This window comes from Labeo rohita, chromosome 19, assembly GCF_022985175.1.
Source record: "Labeo rohita strain BAU-BD-2019 chromosome 19, IGBB_LRoh.1.0, whole genome shotgun sequence".
Taxonomy (NCBI): Eukaryota; Metazoa; Chordata; class Actinopteri; order Cypriniformes; family Cyprinidae; genus Labeo; species Labeo rohita.
This window is the reverse complement of record NC_066887.1, coordinates 33,478,405-33,503,662: the sequence shown is the minus strand read 5'-3', so window position 1 is coordinate 33,503,662 and position 25,258 is coordinate 33,478,405. Positions and strand designations below refer to the sequence as shown.

At 32.5% G+C, this 25,258-nt stretch overlaps 2 protein-coding genes across 4 annotated transcripts in view; one reads left to right on the top strand and one right to left on the bottom strand.

The window, feature by feature from the left end:
- The window catches only part of LOC127182335 (histone deacetylase 9-B), a 36,350-nt gene extending 26,384 nt beyond the window's left edge, over positions 1 to 9,966 (bottom strand). Inside the window, 2 exon segments of the mRNA XM_051137598.1 lie at positions 1,414 to 1,628; positions 9,624 to 9,966. Coding sequence (XP_050993555.1) covers positions 1,414 to 1,628; positions 9,624 to 9,714 — 306 coding nt within the window. The 5' untranslated portion in view covers positions 9,715 to 9,966.
- A 12,630-nt stretch (positions 9,967 to 22,596) lies between these two features.
- The window catches only part of snx13 (sorting nexin 13), a 41,285-nt gene continuing 38,623 nt past the window's right edge, over positions 22,597 to 25,258 (top strand). For all 3 annotated transcript variants that reach the window (XM_051136742.1, XM_051136743.1, XM_051136741.1), the window contains exon 1: positions 22,597 to 22,750. In XM_051136742.1, the coding sequence (XP_050992699.1) occupies positions 22,739 to 22,750 (12 nt within the window). In that variant the 5' untranslated portion in view covers positions 22,597 to 22,738. The remainder of the gene's footprint in view (positions 22,751 to 25,258) is intronic.

The window sequence follows — 25,258 nt, the reverse complement described above, 5'->3', positions numbered from 1 at the left end:
GATGGTCTGGGGGTGAGGACATTTTCAGCAAATCTTTATTTTTGGGTGCACCATTCCTTTAAAAGTAATTGAAAATAATTTAAAAGCCTAGACAGAAATACTGCAGCATTTAAGTGCAGATGGCCAGTACTTTGATATTGTGATTACCAATCAGCAGTACAGTACAATTTACAAGAAAATACTACTTCAAAATATCACTTTTAGTTCAATGTGTAACTTGCCATTTCGTGAAATTTACTTGCAATTTTTATAATTTAGAATTGTTATAATCACAAAAAACAATGATGCACGTACACACTCATTTACTCGCATTGCACTGCTTCAAACGCTGAAGTAATGAGCTTAAGCACATTAATTGTTGACTGAGCCACTCTTTCCTGCAGGTCAGCCAAATGACCTTAAACCCACTGACCTGCTTCATATAGGACGATCAGCTTCATCCGATCTACAAATACCTGACACAAACACCGTCTTGATTTAAGTTTGACAGTCTTAGCAGAGTTAAACTTGCAGTCTGGGTTGTTGATTTCTCTCATTTGTTTCACATATACACTGCCCTCCAAAAGTTTGGAAACGCCCTAGAAAAGTGGGGTTTTGGAATCCTTTTTAATTTGTGATAATTTTGCACTGATAAGAGACAACACAAACTACAAAAACATATTTTATTACATAAACAGTTTATACATAGAAAAAACTTACATGTTCGATTCATCAGAATATCCAGCATTAGCAGCTATTACAGCTCTGCATAATCTGGGCCTAAATTCATTGTATTCTAAACTTAATTGGCAATCAATTGTTGAAGATATTAAGGTGTGCTGACCCAAAAATCTGTTAAAAACCTGGGCAAAGTTTAAACCGGTAACCAGGCATCACAGCTGGCAAAGGGGCATGTCTGACTTTGACATGTATATTTTGCCATTATTATATAATCAAAATGAAAATTATTATTGCTGGTCTTCAATGATAATGTTAAGTTACTTCAATGTATTTGCACCAAAAAATGATAAGGATTTATGCTGATATCGTCCAAAACCACACTTTGCCAGGGGTGTTTCCAAACACTTAAAAATAAAGGTTCCAACAGGGTGTTTTTGCAGTGATGCCATAAAAGAACCATTTTTGGCTCCACAAAGAACCTTTCAATGAACAGTTCCTAAAAGAACCATTTTGAATAACATTTTAACAGTCTAAAGAAGCTTTTTACACTATAAAGAACCTTTTCTGCATTTGAAATGTTCCATGGATGTTCAAGGTTCTTCATAGAACCACTGATGCCAGTAAAGAACCTTTATTTTTAAGAGTGTACTTTCTAAACAGTTTGATAATCTGACACTTAGCATTTGTTTCTGCTTCCATTGCATGTGCATTTATGTTTTTCCATCTGGGGTCACGGTGAATGCAGGCTTGTACCTTGATGTGCTCCTCAAGCTGGGCCTGATGTTGTCTCAGCAGGTTCTGATGCTGCTTCTGGAACTCGGAGATGAGCAGCTGTTTCTGGATCTGCTGCTGTCTCTGGATCAGAAGCAGCTCACGCTGTAACTGCTTCTCCCATTCGTCTGAATCACGGTCCCAGTCCAACATACTGACCCCAGACGTACTGCCCACTGTGGACAACACCTCTGAATCTAAGAGAGAAAGACAAGATTTACTGGAATGAAATCACATTTGAGGGTAGAAAACGGTTTCAAAAATTATTATTGCATTTATTTGTGCAAAAATACAGTAAAATTGGTAATATTGTGAAATATTATTGTGATTTAAAATAACTGATTTCTATTTAAATATATTATAAAATTGAATTTATTTCTGTGATCAAAGCTGCATTTTCAGCATCATTACTCCAGTTTTCAGTGTCACATGATCCTTCAGAAATCATTCTAATATGATGATTTGCTGCTCAAGAAACATTCATTATTATCAATGTTGAAAACAGTTGTGCTGCTTCATATTCTTTGTGGAAATCTATTTTTCATGCTTGTTTGATGAACAAAGTTCAAAAGAACAGCAAAACAACGGAAATCTTTTATAACATTATAAATGTCTTTACTGACATTTCTGATCAATTTAATGCATCTTTGCTGAACTTTTGAATAGTAGTGTACATTTAATTTTAAGAATATATTTCCCACTTAAACAGCAGCCTATTATTAAGGAAGCCCGTTTCTGCCACTAAATAAAAAAGGTAATTGCGACTTTTTATCTCACAATTCTGACTTTTTTTCTCGGAATTGCATGATACAAACTTGCAATTCTGACTTTTTTTTTGTCAGAATTGCAAGATATAAAGTCAGAACTGCGGGATATAAACTCACAGTTGCAAGAAATAAAGTCAGAATTGCAAATTCTGATTTTTTTTTCAGAATTATGACGTACAAACTCACAATTGCGAGTTATAAAGTCCAGTTATGAGGAGAAAAAAAAAAGACTGATATGTTCAGAGAATTGCAAGTTTATATCTCACAATTCTGACTTCATTTCTCAGAATTGTGACTTTATAACTTGCAGTTGCGATTTTATTTCTCAGAATTTCAAGTTTATATCACGCAATTCTGACTTAATATCTCACAATTCTGAGGAAAAAAGTTAGAATTGTGAGATAAGTCGCAATAACCTTTTTTTTTTAAAAATATTTTTATCTAGTGGTGGAAACGGGCTTCCATATATTATAGGTATTTTTGACTGTAGATTAATATTTTAAAACTAGTTTGAAACTGTAGCTTCACAGGTTACTTGCTGTTTAAATTAGCTTCTCAAGTACAGTGTAAAGAGTTTTCATCAGTTTCAACTTAAAAACTTACGTTCAGCAGCTGCCTTGAAATTTTAAGTTAAATCAACTTTTGTACTTTTAAGCTGATTTAACTTAAAAATTTAAGGCAGCTTCTGAACATACGTTTTTAAGTTGAAACTGGTGAAAACTGTTTACAGCATAGGTTTTAAACTTGTATCTCCAACAACCGTCTGCTAATTAGCTATAAACATGTGAGCAGTTTAGCTTTAACTAAATTGCTCATCGTGATTCTTTTCAAACTGTTGCTCCACTATATGACAGCTGTTGACCTAAAAGACCGTTTACAATCATGTCCACAAATTTGCATTGCATTATGTGTTCTGACACATTTCTCTATGCAACCACGTGTGAAGTGAGCTTGCATTTCCTTCCTTGGCTTTATCTGAGATAATTTTAGTTTAAATACCCCAGGTTTAATGCTCATACAGATTATAGACTGATTGTGTCAGAAATGAAGGATTGCAGTGTTAGCTGCATGAAACGGACAAATTAAACCCTTCTTTAGGTCTTTAAATAAACCCAAGGGCAATTACGGGCATAATCTACAGGGAGGGTCTTTTTAAGGGGTCTATTTCAAATGCCTCGAGCATAAACACGGAGGTATTTCAACAACCTCCCGTTCGAGGCCCAAATCTTATTTGAGCTCAATCTAAAGCGAGACAGCATGTGACTGTCACGTTTGAGCTGCACTTAATGTATTTTTACTCATGTGAACGAAACAGCGAGAAAAGGAAAGGCGTTTGGCGAGTATATGTGTAGTATGTGTGTGTGTTTAGAGAGAGAATGATCTGGCCTCGTGCCCTAAAAAAGCTGCGCTGTAAAAACTCGCTCGTAAACATGCCCTTAATCTGCTGCCCGAAACAAACTCCTCACCAATAAAACTATTAGTGCATGTGCCGCTTTCCTCATGTGCTCTTTATCAGACTCACAAACACAACCAGAAGATTGAAAAAACAAGACATATTTTATCTCTTTCAGTAGCAGTATCTCAACATATCAGTGTCAGTATCAGTTTCTCAGTTGTTTATTAGATGTTTCTTGTGAGGAAAAGACCCCAGTAGTCTCAAAAGTTAAAATTATGACATAACATTACAAGAATAAAGTTAACACTATGAGAAGGAAAGACAAAATGATGACGTAAAGAGGAGGTTGATGAAAAAATTTGACTTTCTTTTACCTTTTTGTGTCATAATTTGTATCATAAAACAGTACATCATCACTTTTCCTTTTGATATCATAATTAAGACAGTATGTCATAATTTGGACTTTATCTCATAATTATAACTCAGTTATAATCTGTATCCCATAATTGTGACTTATATTGTGACTTATACTAAATATCGTGTCATATTTAGTACTTATAAGGCTTCTTAGTAGTCATAATTTCAACTTATCTCATAATTATGACTTAATGTCATAATTATTTACTTTTTATCTCATAATTAAGACTTCTTATGTCAACATTTTTACTTTTTATCTCATAATTGTGACAATGTCATAATTTTGACTTTTTATCTGACTTTTTGACTTAGTATGTCATCATTTCTACTTTGTTTCTCATAATTTGGACTTTATCTCATAATTATGACCTAATATGTAACAATTTTGACTTTTATCTCATAATTGTGACCTTATGTCTTAATTTTGGCTTTATCTCTTAAGACTTAGTATATCATAATTGTGACTTTATCTCATAATTATGACTTCCTACTTTTTATCCCATAGTTAAGACTTACGGTGTCATAATTGTGACATTTTTTTCTTATCATTTTGACTCATTTTGTCAACAAGTTGATTGACAGGTGATCTGACCAATCAAAATGCTGAATCCACTATTTTATCTGACACAAATCAGACAGGAGAGTGGATTTTGAGTGGACTTAAAACTTGAAAATTGTGTGTACTGACATCTTTCCATGGTTGAAATAAAATACTTCTGATGTTCATTCATGTTTATTTAGTGCTTTAATTAAATAAGGAATGACGATCGTTCATATGTCGATTAATCTAATAAGGCAATACGTCGATCTGTCACGACACATTAAAGAGCCACAAAGTGGTGTTTACTGTTGAATTTCTTAAAAAATGACATTTTAAAGCTAAGACCTTGTTTCGTACTAAAAGTAACCTGCTCTGTCTTGTCTGTCTTTCTACTTTTTATTGCATAATTATGGCTTAGTATGTCATAATTTCTACATTGTATCTCATTTTGAATTTATCACATAATTATGACCTAATATGTCATCATTTTGACTTTTTATCTCATAATTGTGACCTAATGTCATCATTTTGACTTTTTATCTTAAGACTTCTTATATCATAATGTTGACTTTTCATCTCATAATTATGACTTAGTATATAATAATTTCTACATTATAACTCATAATTTTGACTTCATCTCATAATTATGACCTAATATCTCATAATTTTGACTTTTTATCTCATAAGTAAGACTTCTTATATCTTAATGTTGACTTTTTATCTCATAACTATGACTTAGTATGTCATCATTTCTACATTGTATCTCATAATTTTGACTTTATCACATAATTATGGCCTAATATGTCATCATTTTGACTTTTTATCTCATAATTGTGACCTAATGTCATAATTTTGACTTTATCTCCATAATTACAACTTTCTACTTTTTCTCTCAGAATTATGACCTGTCATAATGTTGACTTTTTATCTAAGTATGTCATAATTTCTACATTATAACTCATAATTTTGACTGTATCTCATAATTAAGACTGTCATATTTACGACTTTCTTCTTTTTTTTTAATTTCATAATTATGACCTAATTATGATTTACCAAATTATGATTTTTTTCTTATGTGAAAGGAAATTGGGCTTCCATACGGACGAGATCTCAAATGATATGCTCAGATTTGACAATTTCTGAAATAAAACATCAGAAATCTCAATATGAACTCATTCGTTCCATACTATATCTGTATACTCTTACAGTATGTCAATAATTCTCGCTTTAAATTATTTTTATTTTCCCTCAAGAATTTTAGGCGAAACATCTGAGAGAAAGTTAATTCTTACATAAAACCTAACCAAGCTCTCCATGAAGTCTCCTGAGCTATGAAAGAAAATCCTCGCCGCAATAAAATCCTCCTCTGGTCGCAGTTATTCTTTGATGGTAGGTTATGAGGGTAACTATGTAAGAGGCGACAGTTGCATTTAACTCAGAATATCAGCATCACGTCCACGTTCGGGCGTTGAAATAAAAACCGTGGCGTTGTGAAACCATCTCTCGCCACAGAGACTCCATCGGGCCCCCGGCCCAGAATACACAGGCCGCAAAAAGCACAGACCACCAAAACAGAACCACAACACTGGCCAAAGGTGTCAATCGACACCAAAAATACCGCGGCATGCTCTCTGAACGCAATAAAAGAGCCCAGACGCTCATGAAATGCAACTCTTTGCCTTTCAGAATCTTCAGTTCGAAAACATCTCGTGTTTTTTTCTCCTGCTGTTATTAAAAAACAGAGAAAAGAGTGTGCATTATGAATAAAGCCTTCCGGTATGTAGTTATGTGAGGAGTTAACTCAGACGGAATGATAACCGGGGCTAATCTTAGCATCCTAATGCCTTAAGCCCAAAATACGGTGGCTAAGAATAGTCAAGCTTGAAGTCAAGAGGCCAGAACGTTCAACATGCAGCCGCGGGCAGTAACGGAGCACAGAGGCACAGAGGCACAGAGGGGTAAATAACTGCCCTCTCACGCCATTCCTAAAGCGGGACACCACGCACAAACACACCTGAGCACAACACTACACCTGTCAAAAGATGTTTCTTAGAAACATCAAATCAAGTATGACATAAACACGCATCCACCTGCTGATGCTGATTTGACCTGACAATACACTACCATTCAGTAGTTTATTGTTTGGTAAAGACATTTATAATGTCACGATAGATTCTATTTCAAATAAATTCTGTTGTTTTGAACTTTCTATTAATCAGAATCCTGAAAAATACGTTTTCAGAAATGTTTCTTGAGCTACAAATCTGCATATTAGAATCATTTCTGACGGATCATGTGACACTGAAGACTGGAGCAATGATGCTGAAAATTCAGCTTTGATAATAGAAATAAATTTCATTTTACTATATATTCACATAGAAATCAGCTATTTTAAATTGTAATAATATTTCACAATTTTACTGATTTTACTGTATTTTTTTTTAATCAAATATACGCAACCTTGGAGAGCAGAAAAGTCTTCTTTCATAAACACTAAAAAGTCTTACCAACCCCAACCTTTGAATAGTAGTTTATTGTGCATAATTCATTAGTTGTATCACAATTTGCTATCCATGCTAAATAGTATGCAAGATTTCAATTTGTGCATTGCAAATCACTTTACATTAAATTAGTACACTAAAATGACTATATCAGTTTGATTTGGGCTAATATTACGAATGTCCTTCCATTACAGGAGATGAGTGACAAAAGCACTTTTTAACTTTTTAAATTGTAGAAAAATGCAAGGAATGCGAGTTTAAAAGTAAGCAACTGTGTGACCTTACTAGTATGTACTTTCTCATCACCAGCCATGTAAATACATTCAGTGCATAGTAGACACACTTGGAGAAACTTCTGAGAGAAACAACACCTCATAGACAACACATGCTAAAAACAGAGTCCAGATCACATTAGTGCACTGTTCAGCTCAATGAGTGAAATCTGTCACTGACAAGTTGGTGGACTAAATAATCAGTAGCTATTTTTGGAAGCATACTGCTGAAAGTATATTCGTCTTGTTTTTCTTTGCAAGTATCTAAAATTCTTAAATCAAGATACTTTTTAATGAAATAATTTTTGCAGTGTATTTCTGCAGCATGTTTTGTATGCTCAGAATGACTGAATGCATTTGCGAAAACTTGTAGTATACAGCAGACTGCAATGTATGAGGTACAGCATCCCACAATACAATGCGCTTAAACTGACCTTTTATTTCCAGTGTGATGAATGGACCAGAAGTAACATCAACCTATTAATACAGTACATCCTGCTTGACTGATTTTAACTGGACTGTCAAAAGTTAATACAGTTTTGCATAAAAAGTTTAATTCAAAATACACTAGCACGCTTTTAATAAAATTCACAATTTATTGAGGTAATGTGACATTTTAGCAAGCTACTGAGTTAGATGTTTATCACTGCACAATTCATACTACTGTACATGTTTTTTAATGAGGCATAGGCAGTATATCTGCACAGTATTCAGCTAATGTTGCTTGCCAACATTACATTGCAAAAGGGAGTTTATTTGAGTCCAGCTTTATTAAATGAATCAAGATTTCTGAGAAAACTACTGATCTGAGATCACAAACATGCAGCTGGATTTGAGAAAGTTTGATTTGTAAAAGGCTGATGAACAGGTGAGTGTCTGATGGAAACCTGCTGTGATTCATTTGAGGCAAGTTGCCTTTGTAAAACCAAACAATGAATGTGAGATGAAACAAATCATGAGCTGGTGAATCATCCACACACACTCTGATGTGAAATTCCCAGTAACTTACATCACAAATACAGCAGAGATCTCTATATGAACTCTTCTCACCAGCTTCTACCAAAAGCAAATGATCTGAGGCACTTCACATTTATTTTATTGCTCTATTCTCTTACTACATGACAACAATTTTTCTTTTTTTTGATTAAAAAAAAAAAAAAGTATAAATATTAATGTAATTTTACTTTTTATACTTTATATATCAAAGTTTTTCCTGTTGCAGTAACCAAAATTCTCATTCTCATTACTTGTAATTTAAATTTAATTTAATAAATGAATAAAAAAAATAAAAATGTTAAATATTAATCTAATTGTATTATTACTTTTTTATTTCATTATTGTTTTTGTACAAACAATAATAATAATAATAGTAATTAGTATTGTTATTGTTGTTATTATTATTATTGCACAAAATGAAATTGAATACAACTGTTTGTGCTTTATAGCTGAAGTTTCTCATCAAAAGATGTGAGCTGCTCTACTGTCATTTTATAGCTCTTATATTCTTGCTATAACATCTATCTGCCTTTTTTAATGAAACTTAATGAAACTCTTTTAAGTCTCCTTTTAAGTCAACAGTTTCTCTTACACTCTTACTTCCAAAAATCACAAAAATGAGAATTTTCATTACTGTAATGTGAAAAACATGTAAATATCGCTGAAATCATAAAATACAAAAATTTATACTGAATTTATTCAATTTATTTGGATTTTAATTTAATTAATTACAGTACACTAAATTGCATTAATATTTTACATTTTACATTTTAAAACTGGTTTCAGTTGCAAATTAGACTTGTCTCAGATGTTTCTCCTAAAATTCCTTTTTAAATAAATAAATAAAAAATGACCTTGTTTTCTGATAAACATAACAAAATTAAGTGAGCTTTTAAAATAATAAGAAGAATATGCTGATGGGGTAAGGTAATAAGGTAATAAACTTAATTCAAAGGAATTTTTTTTATTTTATTTTTCTTACCCCACTGGCCTTTTTTAAGCATAAACTTCATTTCATTAGATTTTACAGAAAACAAGATCTTATGACATTTGCTTCTTGATTTAAGAATGTTTAGTAATATACTTGTAATGAAAAACAAGACAAAATACTTAATTTTTGCAATGTAGACAGCAATGATATTAATTGGAAATCAAAACTTCAGACAAAACTATCTCTGTAGTGAACATCAACAACTCATTTGTTAAACATTGCGAAATTGTATCAGATGTTTCTCTTGGAATTCCATCTTTGGAATTCTGAGAGGAGCACCTGATACATTGTTGCGAGTTCCGCTGTTGTACCTGAAGCGATAGCTGTGCTGTGAGAGTCCAGGCGTCTCCTCCTCCACTCTGCGGTGATGCTGGAGTCAGATTCATAAATGGTCTGCAGCATAACTTGAGCTTCAGACCGTCTCCACTCGCTCTCAGCGGCCCAGCGTCCTCTGCTCCACTCCGTCTCTCCTATGCAAAGTCCTCCGGGTCCCTCCCAGTCTCTTTGTGTTTCTTCTGTGAGTTCCTCTAGCCGTCCCTGCTGGGTTTCATCAGGTAGATGAGCGAGGAGACGTCACAGGTGAGGAGAACAACTCTGTTACTGCCTCTCAACCTCTGCACAGGAAACTGAAGCATGCAGCGCCTCCAGCTCTGTCTCACGCATTCTCTCTCTGTTACTCTTCCTAACCGCGCTGTCTCTCTCTCTCTCTCTCTCTCTCTCTCTCTCTCTCTCTCTCTCTCTCTCTCTCAGGTGCCAAGAATAGCAGCAGGACCAGCCCAGGACAGAAATAGGCCGGGCCAGACCAGGGGAGTAGAGCAGCGGCCAGACGCTCAAAATAGCAACACAAAAACACAGCTGTCTGCCTTCATCTCTTCCCTGCACTCTCTCTTTCTCCTTTCATTTATCTCTGCATGGGTGAATCGCATGAACAAACCACCAGCTCGAGTTTCACCACAAAACCAGACGAAAGAAAGATGAGATTAGGTTTTACGTAAAGAAAATGAAATCTGAAAGGCATCGAGATATTATTTTCATTATAAATTAAGCACATAAACCAATTAAATTCTCATGTTTATGACACACAAAACTTTTTATTATTGATGTAACATAAGAAATATATGTTTTACATTTCTGAAACACTAAAAACACGTTCTCATTACTGTAATGCTAAAAATAGAATTTTCATTCACTTCAACAAGAACAAAATGCACTTTTGTCATTGTGAAATTACAAAAATTAAATTAAATTAAATTATTATTGTATTTTAAATTAAAAATAAAATGAATTAAATTGAAATTAAATTTTCAGTTTCATTATTGTGATTTATTTTAAACTAACTCAAAATCAATTAAATTAAATTAATTTCTAAATAAAAAAAATATTAATGTAATTTTAATGATGAAAATGTCATTATTTTCGTTACCATAAAATTACTAAAATTAATTTTGAAATAAAAAATATTAATGTAATTTGACTTTGTATTGCAGTTTATTTGATCAAAATGAATTAAATTCAGTACAAATTTCTGCACTTTATAATTAAAGTAAAGCTCTTTACTGTAATGCTAAAAATAGAATTTCCATTTACTTCAACAAGAAAAAAAAGGATTTTGTCATTATTATGAAATTACTAAAATTAAATACAATTGTTTTTAACTGATTTATTTTTGTATTGTAACTTATTTTATTTTATTATTGTATTTTAAAAAAATGAATTAAATTGAAATAAAATGAATTAAATTCCCATTCTCATTATTGTGATTTATTTTAAACTAACTAAAAAATTCAATTAAATACATTTTAAAATGAAAAATATTCATGTAATTTTAATGCTGAAAATAGCATTTTCATTTACTTTAACATAGAAATGTCATTATTTTCATTTACTGTAAAATTACTGAAATTAAATGAAAATATTAATGTAATTTGACTTTTTGTACTGCAGTTTATTTTATCAAAATGAATTAAATTCAGTACAAATTTCTTCACTTTATAATGAAAGTAATGCTCTTTAATGTAATGCTAAAAATAGAATTTTCATTAAAAAAAGGATTTTTGTCATATTGTGAAATTACTAAAGTTAACTTGTAACTTGTTTTTATTTTATCATTGTATTTTAAATTGAATTCAAAATGAAAATTAAACTCTCTTCTTATTATTGTGATTTATTTTAAACTCAAAATCTATTCAATTAAATTAATTTTCAAATGAAAAATATTAATGTAATTTTAGTGCTGAAAATAGCATTTTCATTTACTTTAACATGAAAAATGTTATTATTTTCATTATTTTAAAATTACGTTTATTTTTAGATTAAATTAGTTTGAAATAAAAAAATATGTAATTTGATTTCTGTATATTGTAATTTATTTGATCAAAATTAAAAAAAAATTAAAATTACATTACATTTCTTTACTTAAATATATAAGGTTAGGTCTTAAAGTATGCTTAATTTTCTTCTTTTAAATGAATTTTTTCAAATATCTTGATTTCTTTCCTTTGATCTTTGGGTAAAATGCAACCCAGACGTGTTCTTGACATCTTTGGTGAGATTCTGTCTTCCTCTTTTGACCCTTTGAATCTCTCTATCTGTCTCTGAGTTGGTCTGTGTTCGTGTCAGGCTGGTTTTCCTCCAGCTCCTGTGGACAGTCTTTCTGTCACTGTGTGTTTTTTCCTGTGTTTGATCTTTCCTGTTATCTGTTTTCAGTGTCTCATCTTCAGTGGTTTAATCTCAGTAAAAGCATTAGCAGCACGCAGGCCTGTTTCAAAGGCAGAATTGGACACGTTCTGTTGACATTAAGCAGTCCACTTCCTGTTTCCCAAAGCTTCCTCAGTAAACAAACAACTCTTTAATTTTCCATCTGCAACATGACGTTCGGATTAAAAACCACAGAATAAAGAGACAAACATTTGGATTTTGACTTTGCAGACAAAAATATCTCTGCTCAGATACTTTTCATTAGTTAAACTTTGCTATAGTTTTCTCTGCTGTTAAATCTGAGCACAATTATGGAGACACATGAGATTTCTGCATTCATTTTCTCAGGAGAAACATCTGAGAAGCACAGATTTCCATTTCCTCTTCATTTAATCTTGTTGCTGTCTAGAGAAACAACTGAGATTTTAGAGATTTGTGTTTCTTTCCTCCAAATTCCCTGATGAAATAGACATTTAATATTGATGAAATACCAATGGAACAAAGTGATACTAGCACACATAATGTAAGAAATTATAACATGAAATTAAGGTACAACATGAGGACCTTTCTAATAGAAAAGAAAACCCTTTTATTTTACTTTACACCTTTTGAGGTCAGAGATGGATGATAAGAGGAGGATCATATTTATTCTATGAGAATTATATTAAACTAATATTTGGATGGTTAAAAATCTCTCATGTGAGTGAAAATTAGGCTTTAATATTTAAAAAAAAACTCTGATTTATGTATTTATTTATTTGTTTATTTTTGATTTTAGGATTTCACCAGCATTCAATTATTTTTAAAACATTATAATAATATAATATAATATAATATAATATAATATAATATAATATAATTTCAAATTTCTGTAACAATAAAAGCTATGTTTTTTTTAATTTACTTTAATAAGAAGATTTATTGAAATTTATTTTAAAATGACTATTATTAAAATAATTTAAAATGAAAATATTAATGTAATTTTACTTTATATTTATAATTAATTTAATTCATTATTATTATTAGTAGTAGTAGTAATTTAATTGTAATTTAAACTGAAATAAACTTTAATTAAATTCAGTACAAATACTGTGATGGCTAAAACTAACATACTGTATAACAATTTCCCCAAAAAATGATAGTTTTTGTACTTTTTTAGGATTTTGCCCACTTTGTTCCACTTATGATGTTCCCGTTCAAAAATAATTGGCTTACAAAAAATTGTTAATAAATCTCGTCATGCAATATTATCACTAAATATTGGATTCAATCTTGTTGTCAACTTGATTTCTTTCAGTTTGCACAGGTTTTATATTCCTATTTGTAACCGTTTGATCATAGGCCTCATTGATGTGAGCTTATGCACCTCACATTTTGAGTGAAAAAGCATTATTTGTGGATTATTTTGACAATGATCACTTAAAAAGTGAGGTGCATGAGCTCAGCTGTCTAGAGAAACAACTGAGATTTTTGTTTCTTTCCTCCAAATTCCCTGATAAAATATACATTTAATATTGATAAAATACCAATGGACCAAACTGATACTAGCATACATAATGTAAGAAATTAAAACATGAAATTAAGGTACAACATAAGGACCTTTCTAATAGAAAAGAAAACCCTTTTATTTTACTTTACAGCTATTGAAGTCAGAGATGGATGACAGGAGGAGGATCATATTCATTATATGAGAATTATATTAAACTAGTATTTGGATGGTTAAAAATCTCTCATGTGAGTGCAAAATTAGTCTTTAATATCTTTTTAAATATATATATATATATTTTTTGGATTTTAGGATTTTACAAACATTAAATTATTTTAAAAAAAAATATAATATTTCACATTTCTGTAACAATAAAAGCTATGGCTTTTTCATTTACTTCAATAAGAAGATTTATTGAAATTTATTTTAAAATGTCTATAAGTAAATTAATTTTAAAATGAAAAATATTCAAGTAATTTTACTTTGCATTTATAATTTATTTATTTATGTTTATTTATTTTTTGTAATTTAATTGTAATTTAAACTGAAATCAACTTTAATTCAATTCATTACAAATAACAATTTCCCAAAAAACTTTATTTTTTATTTTTTTTAAATAATTTTTGTTTTTATTAAAGGATTTTTTCCACTTTGTTACACTCATGATGTTCCTGTTAAAAATTATACAAAAATTGCTTATAAATGTCTTATGTAATATTATCACCAAATATTGGATTCAATCTTGTTGTCAACTTGATTTCTTTCAGTTAGCACAGGTTTTATATTCCTTTTTGTAGTTTATTTGTTTGTAGGCCTCATCGATCTGAACTTATGCAACTCAGTCAAGTCAGCATTGAAAATAATCCACCAGTAATGCTTATTCACTCAAAAACTGATGTGCATAAGCTCACATCAATGAGCTGACGATCAATCAGCTCCAAAAAGAAATACAAAACCTGTGGTAATGGAAAGAAAACAAGTTGACAAAAAAAAATGAATATATATATATATGTATATTCTTCTCCTGATGACTCATTGAATCTCTCGGTTTCTCCTTCTTCACAAAACTCCAAATCTGATGTCATGAGCTTTAAACAACATCATGAAAACACCGCTAAACCACCCTGTGGGGAAAACACCTGACAATCAGCCAGTTTAAAAGAAAAATAGGACGTAAAACCCCAGTTTGTGACGTGGAATACCCTCAGGCCTGCCGAATGAATTAGGAAACGGAGGAAATCTTTTTGTAATCCAGAAAAAGCACAGTTCCCATGAGTGCGACATTCCTAATGTGTGACAGAGATGAAGTTCCTCTGTGGCCGCAAATGGCATCTCAACTCTTTTTCCCAAGCAGTTTTAGTGCAGCTTGCTAAAGCATGTGTCAGACGGCACCTTAGCAACCAACCACAGCACCCTAGCAACCGCTTGCAGAACATGGTTTTAGATGCATACGCAACACTCCAGCATTGCGCCTGTGAATTCTGAATGCGCAAACACCACTTTCCTGTGAAAATAAATGCATTCATTGACTTTCCAGTCACTAAGTGCATGCTGTTGATAATACAGTACTTTATTGTTACTTGTACTGATTACTTGGCCCTTGAACACATACGCACGCACGCACGCACAGACCTATAGCTTTCCTGCTCTTCCTCTCCAGACAAAACAATGGCAGTGTTGTAAAATAGGTCATCTGCACAGGTCTGTGACAGAGAAACAGACACTCCCAAGGTAAAAGGGGACAGATAAAAATAACCACGCCAGCAAAACAGCCTGTTCTATCTATAAAGACCAGAAACTCTTTCTCTCTGGCTGTGTTTGGAACAGAATAGAAGTGTACTGAAAACTACATTATGCACAGTATGTACTAATGCTTGATGCGTTGCTCTGGCATTGTCTTATATGCGAAACTATGCATTATGTAATGATAATCATTTCAAACAACAGCTACATTGTTGTTACATGATGTCACTGCATTACTTGTTTGATCCAAGGAGTGGTAGCACACAATTATCTCAGATATTTTTGATTTTTAATTTTTTACATTTTGGCAGTCTAATCAAATCGGGCATACTGGATGAATAAGGACCCAAAAGGAATAAGACAAGTCATGCATAACAATAAATACACACATGCTTATGAACGCACATGCATCTGTAGGGCTTTTTTAGGGTTCATTTGCAACAGCGCCCTCTTTAGGCTAAAATACACAAGTGCATGCGACTTTTATATAGTGCAGGTGGAGATATGATGCAAACCAGATGTGTGTGTTTAAACTACTGTTCAAAAGCGGTCAGGAGTATATTTTTTAAAGAAATGAATACTTTTGTTCAGCAAGGATGCATTAAAATGATTACAAGTGACAGTAAAGACATTTATAATGTATACAAAAGATTTCTGTTTCAAATAAACACTGTTCTTTTGAACTTTTTGATCATCAGAGAATGGTGAAATATAAAATGTATCACAGATTCCACAAAAATATGAAACAGCACGACTGTTTTCAACATTTATAATAACCATAAATGTTTCTTGAGCAGCAAATCAGCATATTAGAATGATTTCTGAAGGATCGTGACACTGAAGACTGGAGTAATGATGCTGAAAATTCAGGTTTGATCACAGGAATAAATTACATGTTATAATATATTCACATAGAGAACAGTTATTTTGAATTGTAATAATATTTCAATATTTTAAACAATTTTGCTGCATTTTTTATTAAATAAGTGCAGCCTTGGTGAGCAGAAGAAACTGCTTTCAAAAACGTTTAACATTTTAACCAACCTCCAGCTTTTGAATGATAGTGTACTGTATATTGCATATTGATTTACAGTGTCTCCTGAGATTTTCTGGTGATTTTTCTCTCAAACACCATAGATTGAACAAATCAGATCAAAATAATGTTTTTTGAGCAGCAAATCAGCATATTAGAATGATTTCTGAAGGATCATGTGACACTGAAGACTGGAGTAATGAAATTCAGCTTTGGTCACAGGAATAAATTACACTTTACAAAATATTCACATGGAAAATAACTATTTTAAATTACAATAATATTTCACTATTTTTACTGTATTTTTAATCAAATAAGTGCAGCCTTGGTGAGGCTTGGTGAGCCTAAAAAGAATTTAAAAACCTTTTGTATGTACATATGTCTGTTATGTAAGTGTGTTTTGAAAGCTTGTTTGTGTGTGTGTGTTGTATAATTGTTTGTAAGAGGAACTACATGCATATGTCAGTGTGTGAGGAATGTTGCTGGTCTCCACCCTCAGAGCTTTGAGGATGGATGAGCTAATATGAAGCTAAAGTTTTCAGTGCTGACATCACTCAAACGATCACACCATCTGCGTCACTCAACACACACTCATGAACTCATTTCAAAATCTCTCAGACGAGACTGTCACACAATACACCGGCTACAATATTAGCTACACTCATTCACATTACATTCTGACTGTTTTCCACATTGTAGAATAATAATAAATCAATTAAACAATTAAAACTATGAAATAACTATTTTAATCAGTAAAAGACTAATTCATCTTCCATGTATGATCAGATGTACATTATGTCAGAGGGAATCTGTCTGTTTGAGTCTCCTTAAAGCAGCCAGAAACATGTCTAAAGTGAGTTAACTATCTAAAATGATAACCTTCAGACCAGGTGTGTGTGTATGAGAGGTCAAAATGTCAGTAAAAGAGAATACATAACATGCAATAAATAAAAACAGCATATTTAGGATGTTTACTTCCCATTAATTTCAAGCAACGCATTATGACAAGTCAAATACCCCAATGTTTTGCCTGTAGTGTCTTACCTCAAGGAATGGAAATTAAAAATGTGTCATTCCATCACTTGCTCACCAATGTATGCTCTGCAGGGAATGGGTGCCGTCAGAATTAGAGTCCAAACAGCTGATAAAAACATCACAATAATCCACAAGTAATTCACACCACTCCATTCCATCAGTTAACATCCTGAGAAGCCAAAAGCTGTGTATTTATAAGAAAACAAATTCATCATTAAGATGTTTTAACTTTAAACACGTTGCTTCCAGCTAAATTATGACTCCATAATCCATAATAACGCTTCCTTTAGTGAAAAAAAAGTCCATCTCCTTTTGTCTTTTCTCATCAAAATCAACCAAAATATTTGTATAGAACTGTTTTGAACTGTAAATGGTACCTAATCTGTGCAGATTTATATCATATGTGACCCTGGGCCACAAAACCAGTCTTAAGTAGCATGGGTATATTTGTAGCAATAGCCAAAAATACATTTTCTGAGTCAAAATGATATGCCTGATATATCTTTTATGCCAAAAATCATCAAGATACTAAGTAAAGATCATGTTCCATGAAGACATTTTGTAAATGTCCTACCGTAAATATATCAAAACTTAATTTTTGATTAGTAATATGCATTGCTAAGAACTTCGTTCGGACAACTTTAAAGGCGATTTTCTCAATATTTTGATTTTTTTGCACCCTCAGATCCAAAGTTTCAAATAGTTGTATCTCGGGCCAAATATTGTCATATCCTAACAAACCATACGTCATTGGAAAGCTTATGTAAATTGATCATTATGACTGGTTTTGTGGTCATATAAACTTCTTCAAAATGCCTTAATGATGGATTTGTTTCTTACGAACATGCAGCTTTTGGCTTCTCAAGATGTTACCTGTTGGTCTTGAGATTACTTGTGGATTATTGTGATGTTTTTATCAGCTGTTTGGACTCTCAGTCTGACGGCACCCATTCACTGCAGAGGATCTATTGGTGAGAAAGTGATGGAATGATAAACATTTCTAAATTTCCATTTCTTTGTGGCAAGACAGGCCATTATGAGTTTTCATAATGAGTTGCTTCAAATTAGTGGAAAGTAAACATACAAAATACACTTTTATTTTATTGCACTTTATGTTTTCGTATTTCTAGATTTCAATTACAGTACAAATCTTCAAAGGCTCTTATGTACACCGAATTTTATAACTATAATCTAAAGGTTTTCTGGGGGGTTTGTTCACTTGATTTTATAACATTTTATTCCTAAAAACATGGTGAAAATGTATTTTCTTCTGGCTGTTGACAGTATTTTCTGATTTATGGAGTGATAAAGAGAAATCCAAAATCCCTTCTGTAAAAACCCTAAAAACTTTAATGTCAACAAAATGAAAGAATTTTGAATCTGGAATTGACCAAATGATCTAATGTTCATATTTCTCTTCTAGGAATGTATGCAAATTAGTCCATATTTAATTAGACTATGACCATTTGCATGCTTAAACCTGGCATTTCAGAAAAAAATGTTTTCAGTTCTTACTGACATTTAGATATTTTTGTCAGTAACCTTTCATAATTGTTTTACTGCATAGGCAGTTTAATGGCAGTTCAATAATAGCGCCAGACAGTGGCACATTCACACCCTTATTTATAGCAGACCTGTTGATGTAACCTGTTGATCCCTGTTGCCATGCAATTAAAAACAAATGCATGCATCATATGAAAGATACATGCACACCAGTGCAGTAAAATCAGCTCAGATGCACTGGAGAAACAGGTTTTGTAAGGCATCCTTAGAGTAAAAGCAGAGGTTTAGTGTGTGTGTGTGTGTAGCTGCTGTCAGGTCTATTTATAGCTCAGTGATGTGTCCCCCATGCGTCCTATGAGCAAACGACGCTGGATATATTCTCTACCTGTTACCAAGAGCTCTAACCCCTCTTTTTTAAAGAAAAAAACCATAAATGAATTTATATTTCCATTATAATCTGTGTTACATTTTACTATTAATACTGACTAAGCTGTATTACAAGCCATTATATATGCTAAATTTCAGAGACGGATAAAAATGATTAAATTCCTCTTATTGATTCTATATTGCATTCATGCATTACACAGTGCATAATGTCACATTAAATACATGATCCTCAGTTTACACAAAAGCAATTCTCTATTTCAAGTTACTTAATAATTATTCAACAGTGCACTCACTCCCTCGCTTACTATTCATCCATCCATCTACCCATCTATGTATCTATATATTTATTCAGAGGGCGATAAAATGAAACATGCAGCTCGCACTCACCTGAAAGAGTGTCGCTGTGTTCCTGCTCGTTCGTGGGATGCTGTGATAGAAACGACGGCGATCACACACTCATTCATAAAAACGCACCGCGGATCTTCAGCGCTCACAGTAGACGCGAGCGCGCTCGCGAGCGCAGCAGCCAGACGCGAAATCTAAAAATAGCAAGACAGAAGAGATGCAGCAGAATAACCCACACTGACTGTTTCTCTCAGCACTATACTGCCTTATATTACTCAAGAGATGCTGACAGGGTAAAGAGCATAATGCAATGAGTGTGACATGATCTTTTACATCATATCACAGATATCAAAGATAAACTATACATTCAATTTTTTCATTTTATTTTCATTTTATTTGGATCAGCATTGAGCATCAGTTAAAGTTTAATTGCTGGGGAAGAATCTACTTTCCCATAGGAAAGCTAGCAATTGAAAAAAATATATATATATGAATATTTGTATATATAAGCCTACTTTTAATATTTATTATGTATTTTTAAGAGAGTACATTAAACATTTGTATTCCCAAAAATGTAAATAAAAATTTAAATAAATCACAGCACACGACTATAAACATCCAATGGTTAATTTGAAATGTTAAAGAAATTATGACTTAAATGTTAATATGACTTATATAAATGTTAAATTGTGTCATAACATCATAAAAATAACACAAAAATGTTTTTTTTTTTCCCCCTTCTAATTCAAGGAACATCATTATCATAGTTGTTCAACTGGAAAAATTAAACAACTTAAAAATAAGTTTATATAATCTAATAAATAAATAAATAACAAACGGTTAAAAAATAAAAACAAATAAATACTTACGGAATCTTTAGCTTTCTTATTAATTTTATTTCAGTCAACAAAACCATTAAGTTGGGTTTCTTTTATTTACACATCCAGTCAAAAGTTTCTGAACAGTAAGATTTTTTATGTTTTTTAAAGAAGTCTCTTCTGCTCACCAAACCTGCGTTTATTTGATCCAAAGTACAGCAAAAACAGTAACATTCTGAAATATTTTTACTATTTAAAATAACTGTTTTCTATTTTAATATATTTTGAAATATAATTTATTCCTGTGATTTCAAAGCTGCATTTGTAGCATCGTTACTCCAGCCACATGATCTTTCAGAAATCATTTTAACATTCTGATTTGCTGCTCAAAAAACATTTGTTATTATTATTATTATTATGTCCAAAACAACTGAGTAGATTTTTTTCAGGTTTATTTGATGAATAGAAAGTTCATAACAAGAGCATTTATCTGAAATAAAAATATTTTGTAACATCGTAAATGTCTTTATCAGCACTTTTGATCAATTTAAAGCACCCCTGCTAAAAATAAATAAATAATAATAATTAAAAAATAATAATAATAGTGACTCCAAGCGTTTGAATGATATAGTGTATAGTGTTACAAATGCTTTTTATTTCAGATAAATGCTGATTTTTGGATCTTTCTATTCAACAAAGAATCTTGAACAAAATGTATTCAACTGCTTTAATTATTGATAATAACAACAACAATAATAATAATAAATGTTTTAACAGCAAATCAGCATATTAGAATGATTGCTGAAGGATCATGTGACACTGGTGCTGAAAATTGACCTTTGATCACAGGAATAAATTACATTTTAAAATCTATTCAAACAGAAAGCAGTTATTTGAAATAGTAAAAATATTACTGTTTTGCTGTATTTTGGATCAAATATATACAGGCTTGCTGAGCAGATGAATCTTCTTTAAAAACATGAAAAATCTTACTGTTCAAAAACTTTTGACTGGTAGTACACACTGAGCATGTGAGCTACTCTAATGCATTTGTTTTTCATTAAATCATTTATTCAATTTATTCACTTTAGTTATAAAACAAGTCTGCATGCTCCACAGAAAAACAGCCTTATCGGTATCACTTTCATCAAGAAAATCAGTTTAATGTGCATTACTGTGCAGTTATGGTAATTTAATCTCCCTGCTCTGTTTTTCTGTACTCACTTATGGTCATAAACCTATATAAGGTCCAAAGTTTATTTAGGATCATTCAGTGTGACGTCACGACGAACATTTGGCCTGGCGTCAACCGGTCTTTATCCTGTTGTGTTACTTGACATGGAGGAAATACAGTAACATGCTACTTATTCCTGTCTTCAAGTTTCAAATCAAGTTTCATGATGAATAAGCCAACCTGGATTTTGGAATGGAATCGAAATATGCAGTTTGACCCAACTGAGGCTTTGCGCAACTGGAAACAGGTACATGCAAATTCATGATGAATTAGAATTTTTTAAAAAAGCTTATAAACCAGGCAGTGTTCACACAGAAAATTTGACATGTTGAGGGATACTTAAGACAAAAAATAAATAAATGAAAGGAATGCATTTATTCCAGCTGTGCACTAACACTTGGCGTTTCATATGTCACATGTTAGAGTACTGTATAAAGACTAAGCCAAAACTGCTGTTTCAGTGCTGGATCAGCATAATGCGTTGAAATGACGCACGATTTGTAAACTAACTTGATTGTGAAATATTTTTCCACAAGCCGAGGCACGTTACTATGTATAGACGCTCGATGCTAAACAGGGTCTGTGCTATTTAAACTGACCAAAGATAATAAAGCACAAGTCACGGGTAGTATAGGTGTGTCATCACACGCTGACCAATAACGGGTTACGCTACAGGTAAACTTATTGACTAGTGTGCCCACTCTACAGCGCCGCCCATTGGATACATGGGCAACCGCGCAGGCGGAATAGAATTCCATGAGGCTCACGGTTAATATTATAAATATAATTTATTATAAATTAAAACATATCTAACATTACTTATACATAGTCACATTATTATAATTATAGTTAAAATATTCGCCGAAATCGCTATCCGCGTAGGTAATCTTCCGGGTAATAGATTCTACGAGCCAATCGGAGCCGGCGGTTCTCATCACGTGACCTTCCCATAGAAGCCCACCGAAGTGTACGCTCTAGTTTTTACGTTGGGATTCATCGGCTTGTGTCGAGCTCGCGCTCATGGCGGCTGCAGGCAGGGCGCGCGCAGTCCTGGAGCGCCTCAGTTTATGAACGTGAGAAGAAAGGAAAACGTTAAAAATGTGGCGGGGATAAACTAAACAGCCTCCGGTTGTGCGTGTTAAATAATGTTTGCAGAGGTAAGCCGCGATTTTCTCTCCCTGCTTGGTTAGTTTGGTGTTTTCGCTGTATTTCCCGCTGCTGTTAGCTTAGCCGTGTGTTACCTGAACAGGTAAATAACACACACACGTTGAAGTGCACACTCGGTTACACACATTAACGCACACACGAGCTGTGTGCGGGATTACACGCGTTAATGCGATGAGATTAGATGTTTCTGATCGCTGACAGCAAGTCTGAAGCTAGCTCAGCTAACATCAGCTGTCTGTGTGTATTTACATCATATATGTGTGTTTACATGAGTAGTGCGTGTGTGACAGCTGTGTGTATAGGGACTGTGGGTGGAGATGAGGGGCTTTTGTGTGTTTTCTGCGTGCTTCGGCTTGTTGATGTTGAGAAATGGTGGAAAATGACAGATGCGTCGTGGCATGTGTGTGAAACTCTTGTTACTGTCATGCATGTGTGTTTGTGTCATTTGAGCCTCTGATCATGTATTTACACTAACGTAATGTCAGTTTTTAAGTGTATGGAGCAATTAAATCGTTGTAGCCCAGCTCACAGAGTTATTTGTGATGACATTCCTGATAACAGACACTTGTTTTGTGTTTCACTACGTTCTTTTAGTATCTCATCATATGTTTATATTAAGAACCGAACGTTTACAGAAGTTAAAAAGACTGTTTAATTTGTGCTTCATGTCATGAATTTGTTTATATGTTGAGAAGCCTGGTTTTGTTTGTGTTGCACTTGTTTTATGTTATTTTAACCTGTTACTTTATATTAATTGCATACTAAAATAAACTATACTAAATTAGAAACGATTGTTTTGACATGATGTAGACCATATTTGTTCTATTTGTTGCCTTCATGGGATAATTAAACTAATTGAGATGTTAGCTGCAATAGGTTAATATATCAATACATTTGATGATGAACTAATTATATTGTAATTATAAGTATTATACCATAAATTTTGAGTTTTATAAGCAGTAAAGAATTCAAAAATATCAAGTCAAGTCAAGTCGAGCTTTATTGTCATTCTGCTACATGTGTGGACATATAGTAGAACGAGATGTCGTGTCTCACAGGACCACGGTGCTACATACTAGTTAAGCATAATATAAACATACAACAGTACACGAATAAGAAAAGCAATTACAGACTTATACAACCATTTGACTATACATATACTATAAATACTATATAATAAATAGTTGACTACACATACAAAACTGAGACAACAAAAACTTTACATAAGTACTGTTCATGACGTTTTACAAAAGAGACATTTGTACATGAAATTGTGCAATAGAGATATTTTGTGCATTAAATTGTGCAGAAGAGAGATTTTGAGGAAAGCAGCGCATAGTGCAATGCACAAATAAACATATATACTCCGATTGAGTCTTTGTAGCAGCAAGTGTTTATAGAAAGTGTCTGATGTACATAGGTGTGTTACTACAAGTGGTTTGTATAGCCCACTCACCTGTGTGTAACACACTCAGAATTGCACTTTGAAAGATTGCACTTTGAAATATGTCAACCTCTTTCTTAAATAAGGTATTTTCTTAAAAAAATGTACATAAACTTCATAAGGGTCTCTCTCTCTCTCTCTCTCTCTCTCTCTCTCTCTCTCTCTCTCTCTCTCTCTCTCTATATATATATATAATTTTTTTTTTTTGAGTAATATAGAAGTTTGGGATAACTTCTTTTTGTGTGTGTGTGTGTGTGTGTGTGTGTGTGTGTGAAACTCTTGTTGCTGTCATACATGTGATGCCTCTGATCGTGTATTTACAGTAACACTGAACGTATGTTTGAGTAAAATTTGTATTTATGGGACAAATAAAGCATTGTAGTCTAGCTCACAGAGTTGTTTATGGTGACATTCTTGATAACAGACACTTGTTTTGTGTCGCTACGTTCTTTTAGTATCTGGTCATGTTTATATTAACAGCCTAATATTTACAAAAGGTAAAAAAGACTGTTTTAGCTGTAGAATTTGTGGTTCAGGTGATGATTTGTTTATATGACAAGAAGCCTGGTTTTGTTTGTGTCGCACCTGCCATAATATGTTAATTGTTTACTAAAATAATCAATATAAATTAGAAACAATTAATTGAGAAAATGTAGACTAGATGGTATTATTGGTTCTATTTGATGTCTTAATGGGAGAATTGAACTAATCCAGATGTTAGCTGCATGATTTTATATATAATATGATTGCTAAATAAAGACAACATTTGCAAACATAAAGACAACAAACAAAATATCCTTTTAATACATTTGATGATGAACTAAAGTGTATTATATGTGATCCTGGACCACAAAACCAGTCTTAAGTAGCACGGGTATATTTGTAGCAAAGGCCAAAAATACATTTCATAAGTCAAAATTATCAAATTTTCTTTTATGCCAAAAATCATTAGGATATTAAGAACAGAGTTCCATTAAGATGATTTGTAAATTTTCTACCGTAAATATTGATTAGTAATATGTGTTGCTTAGAACTTAATGTGGGCAACTTTAAA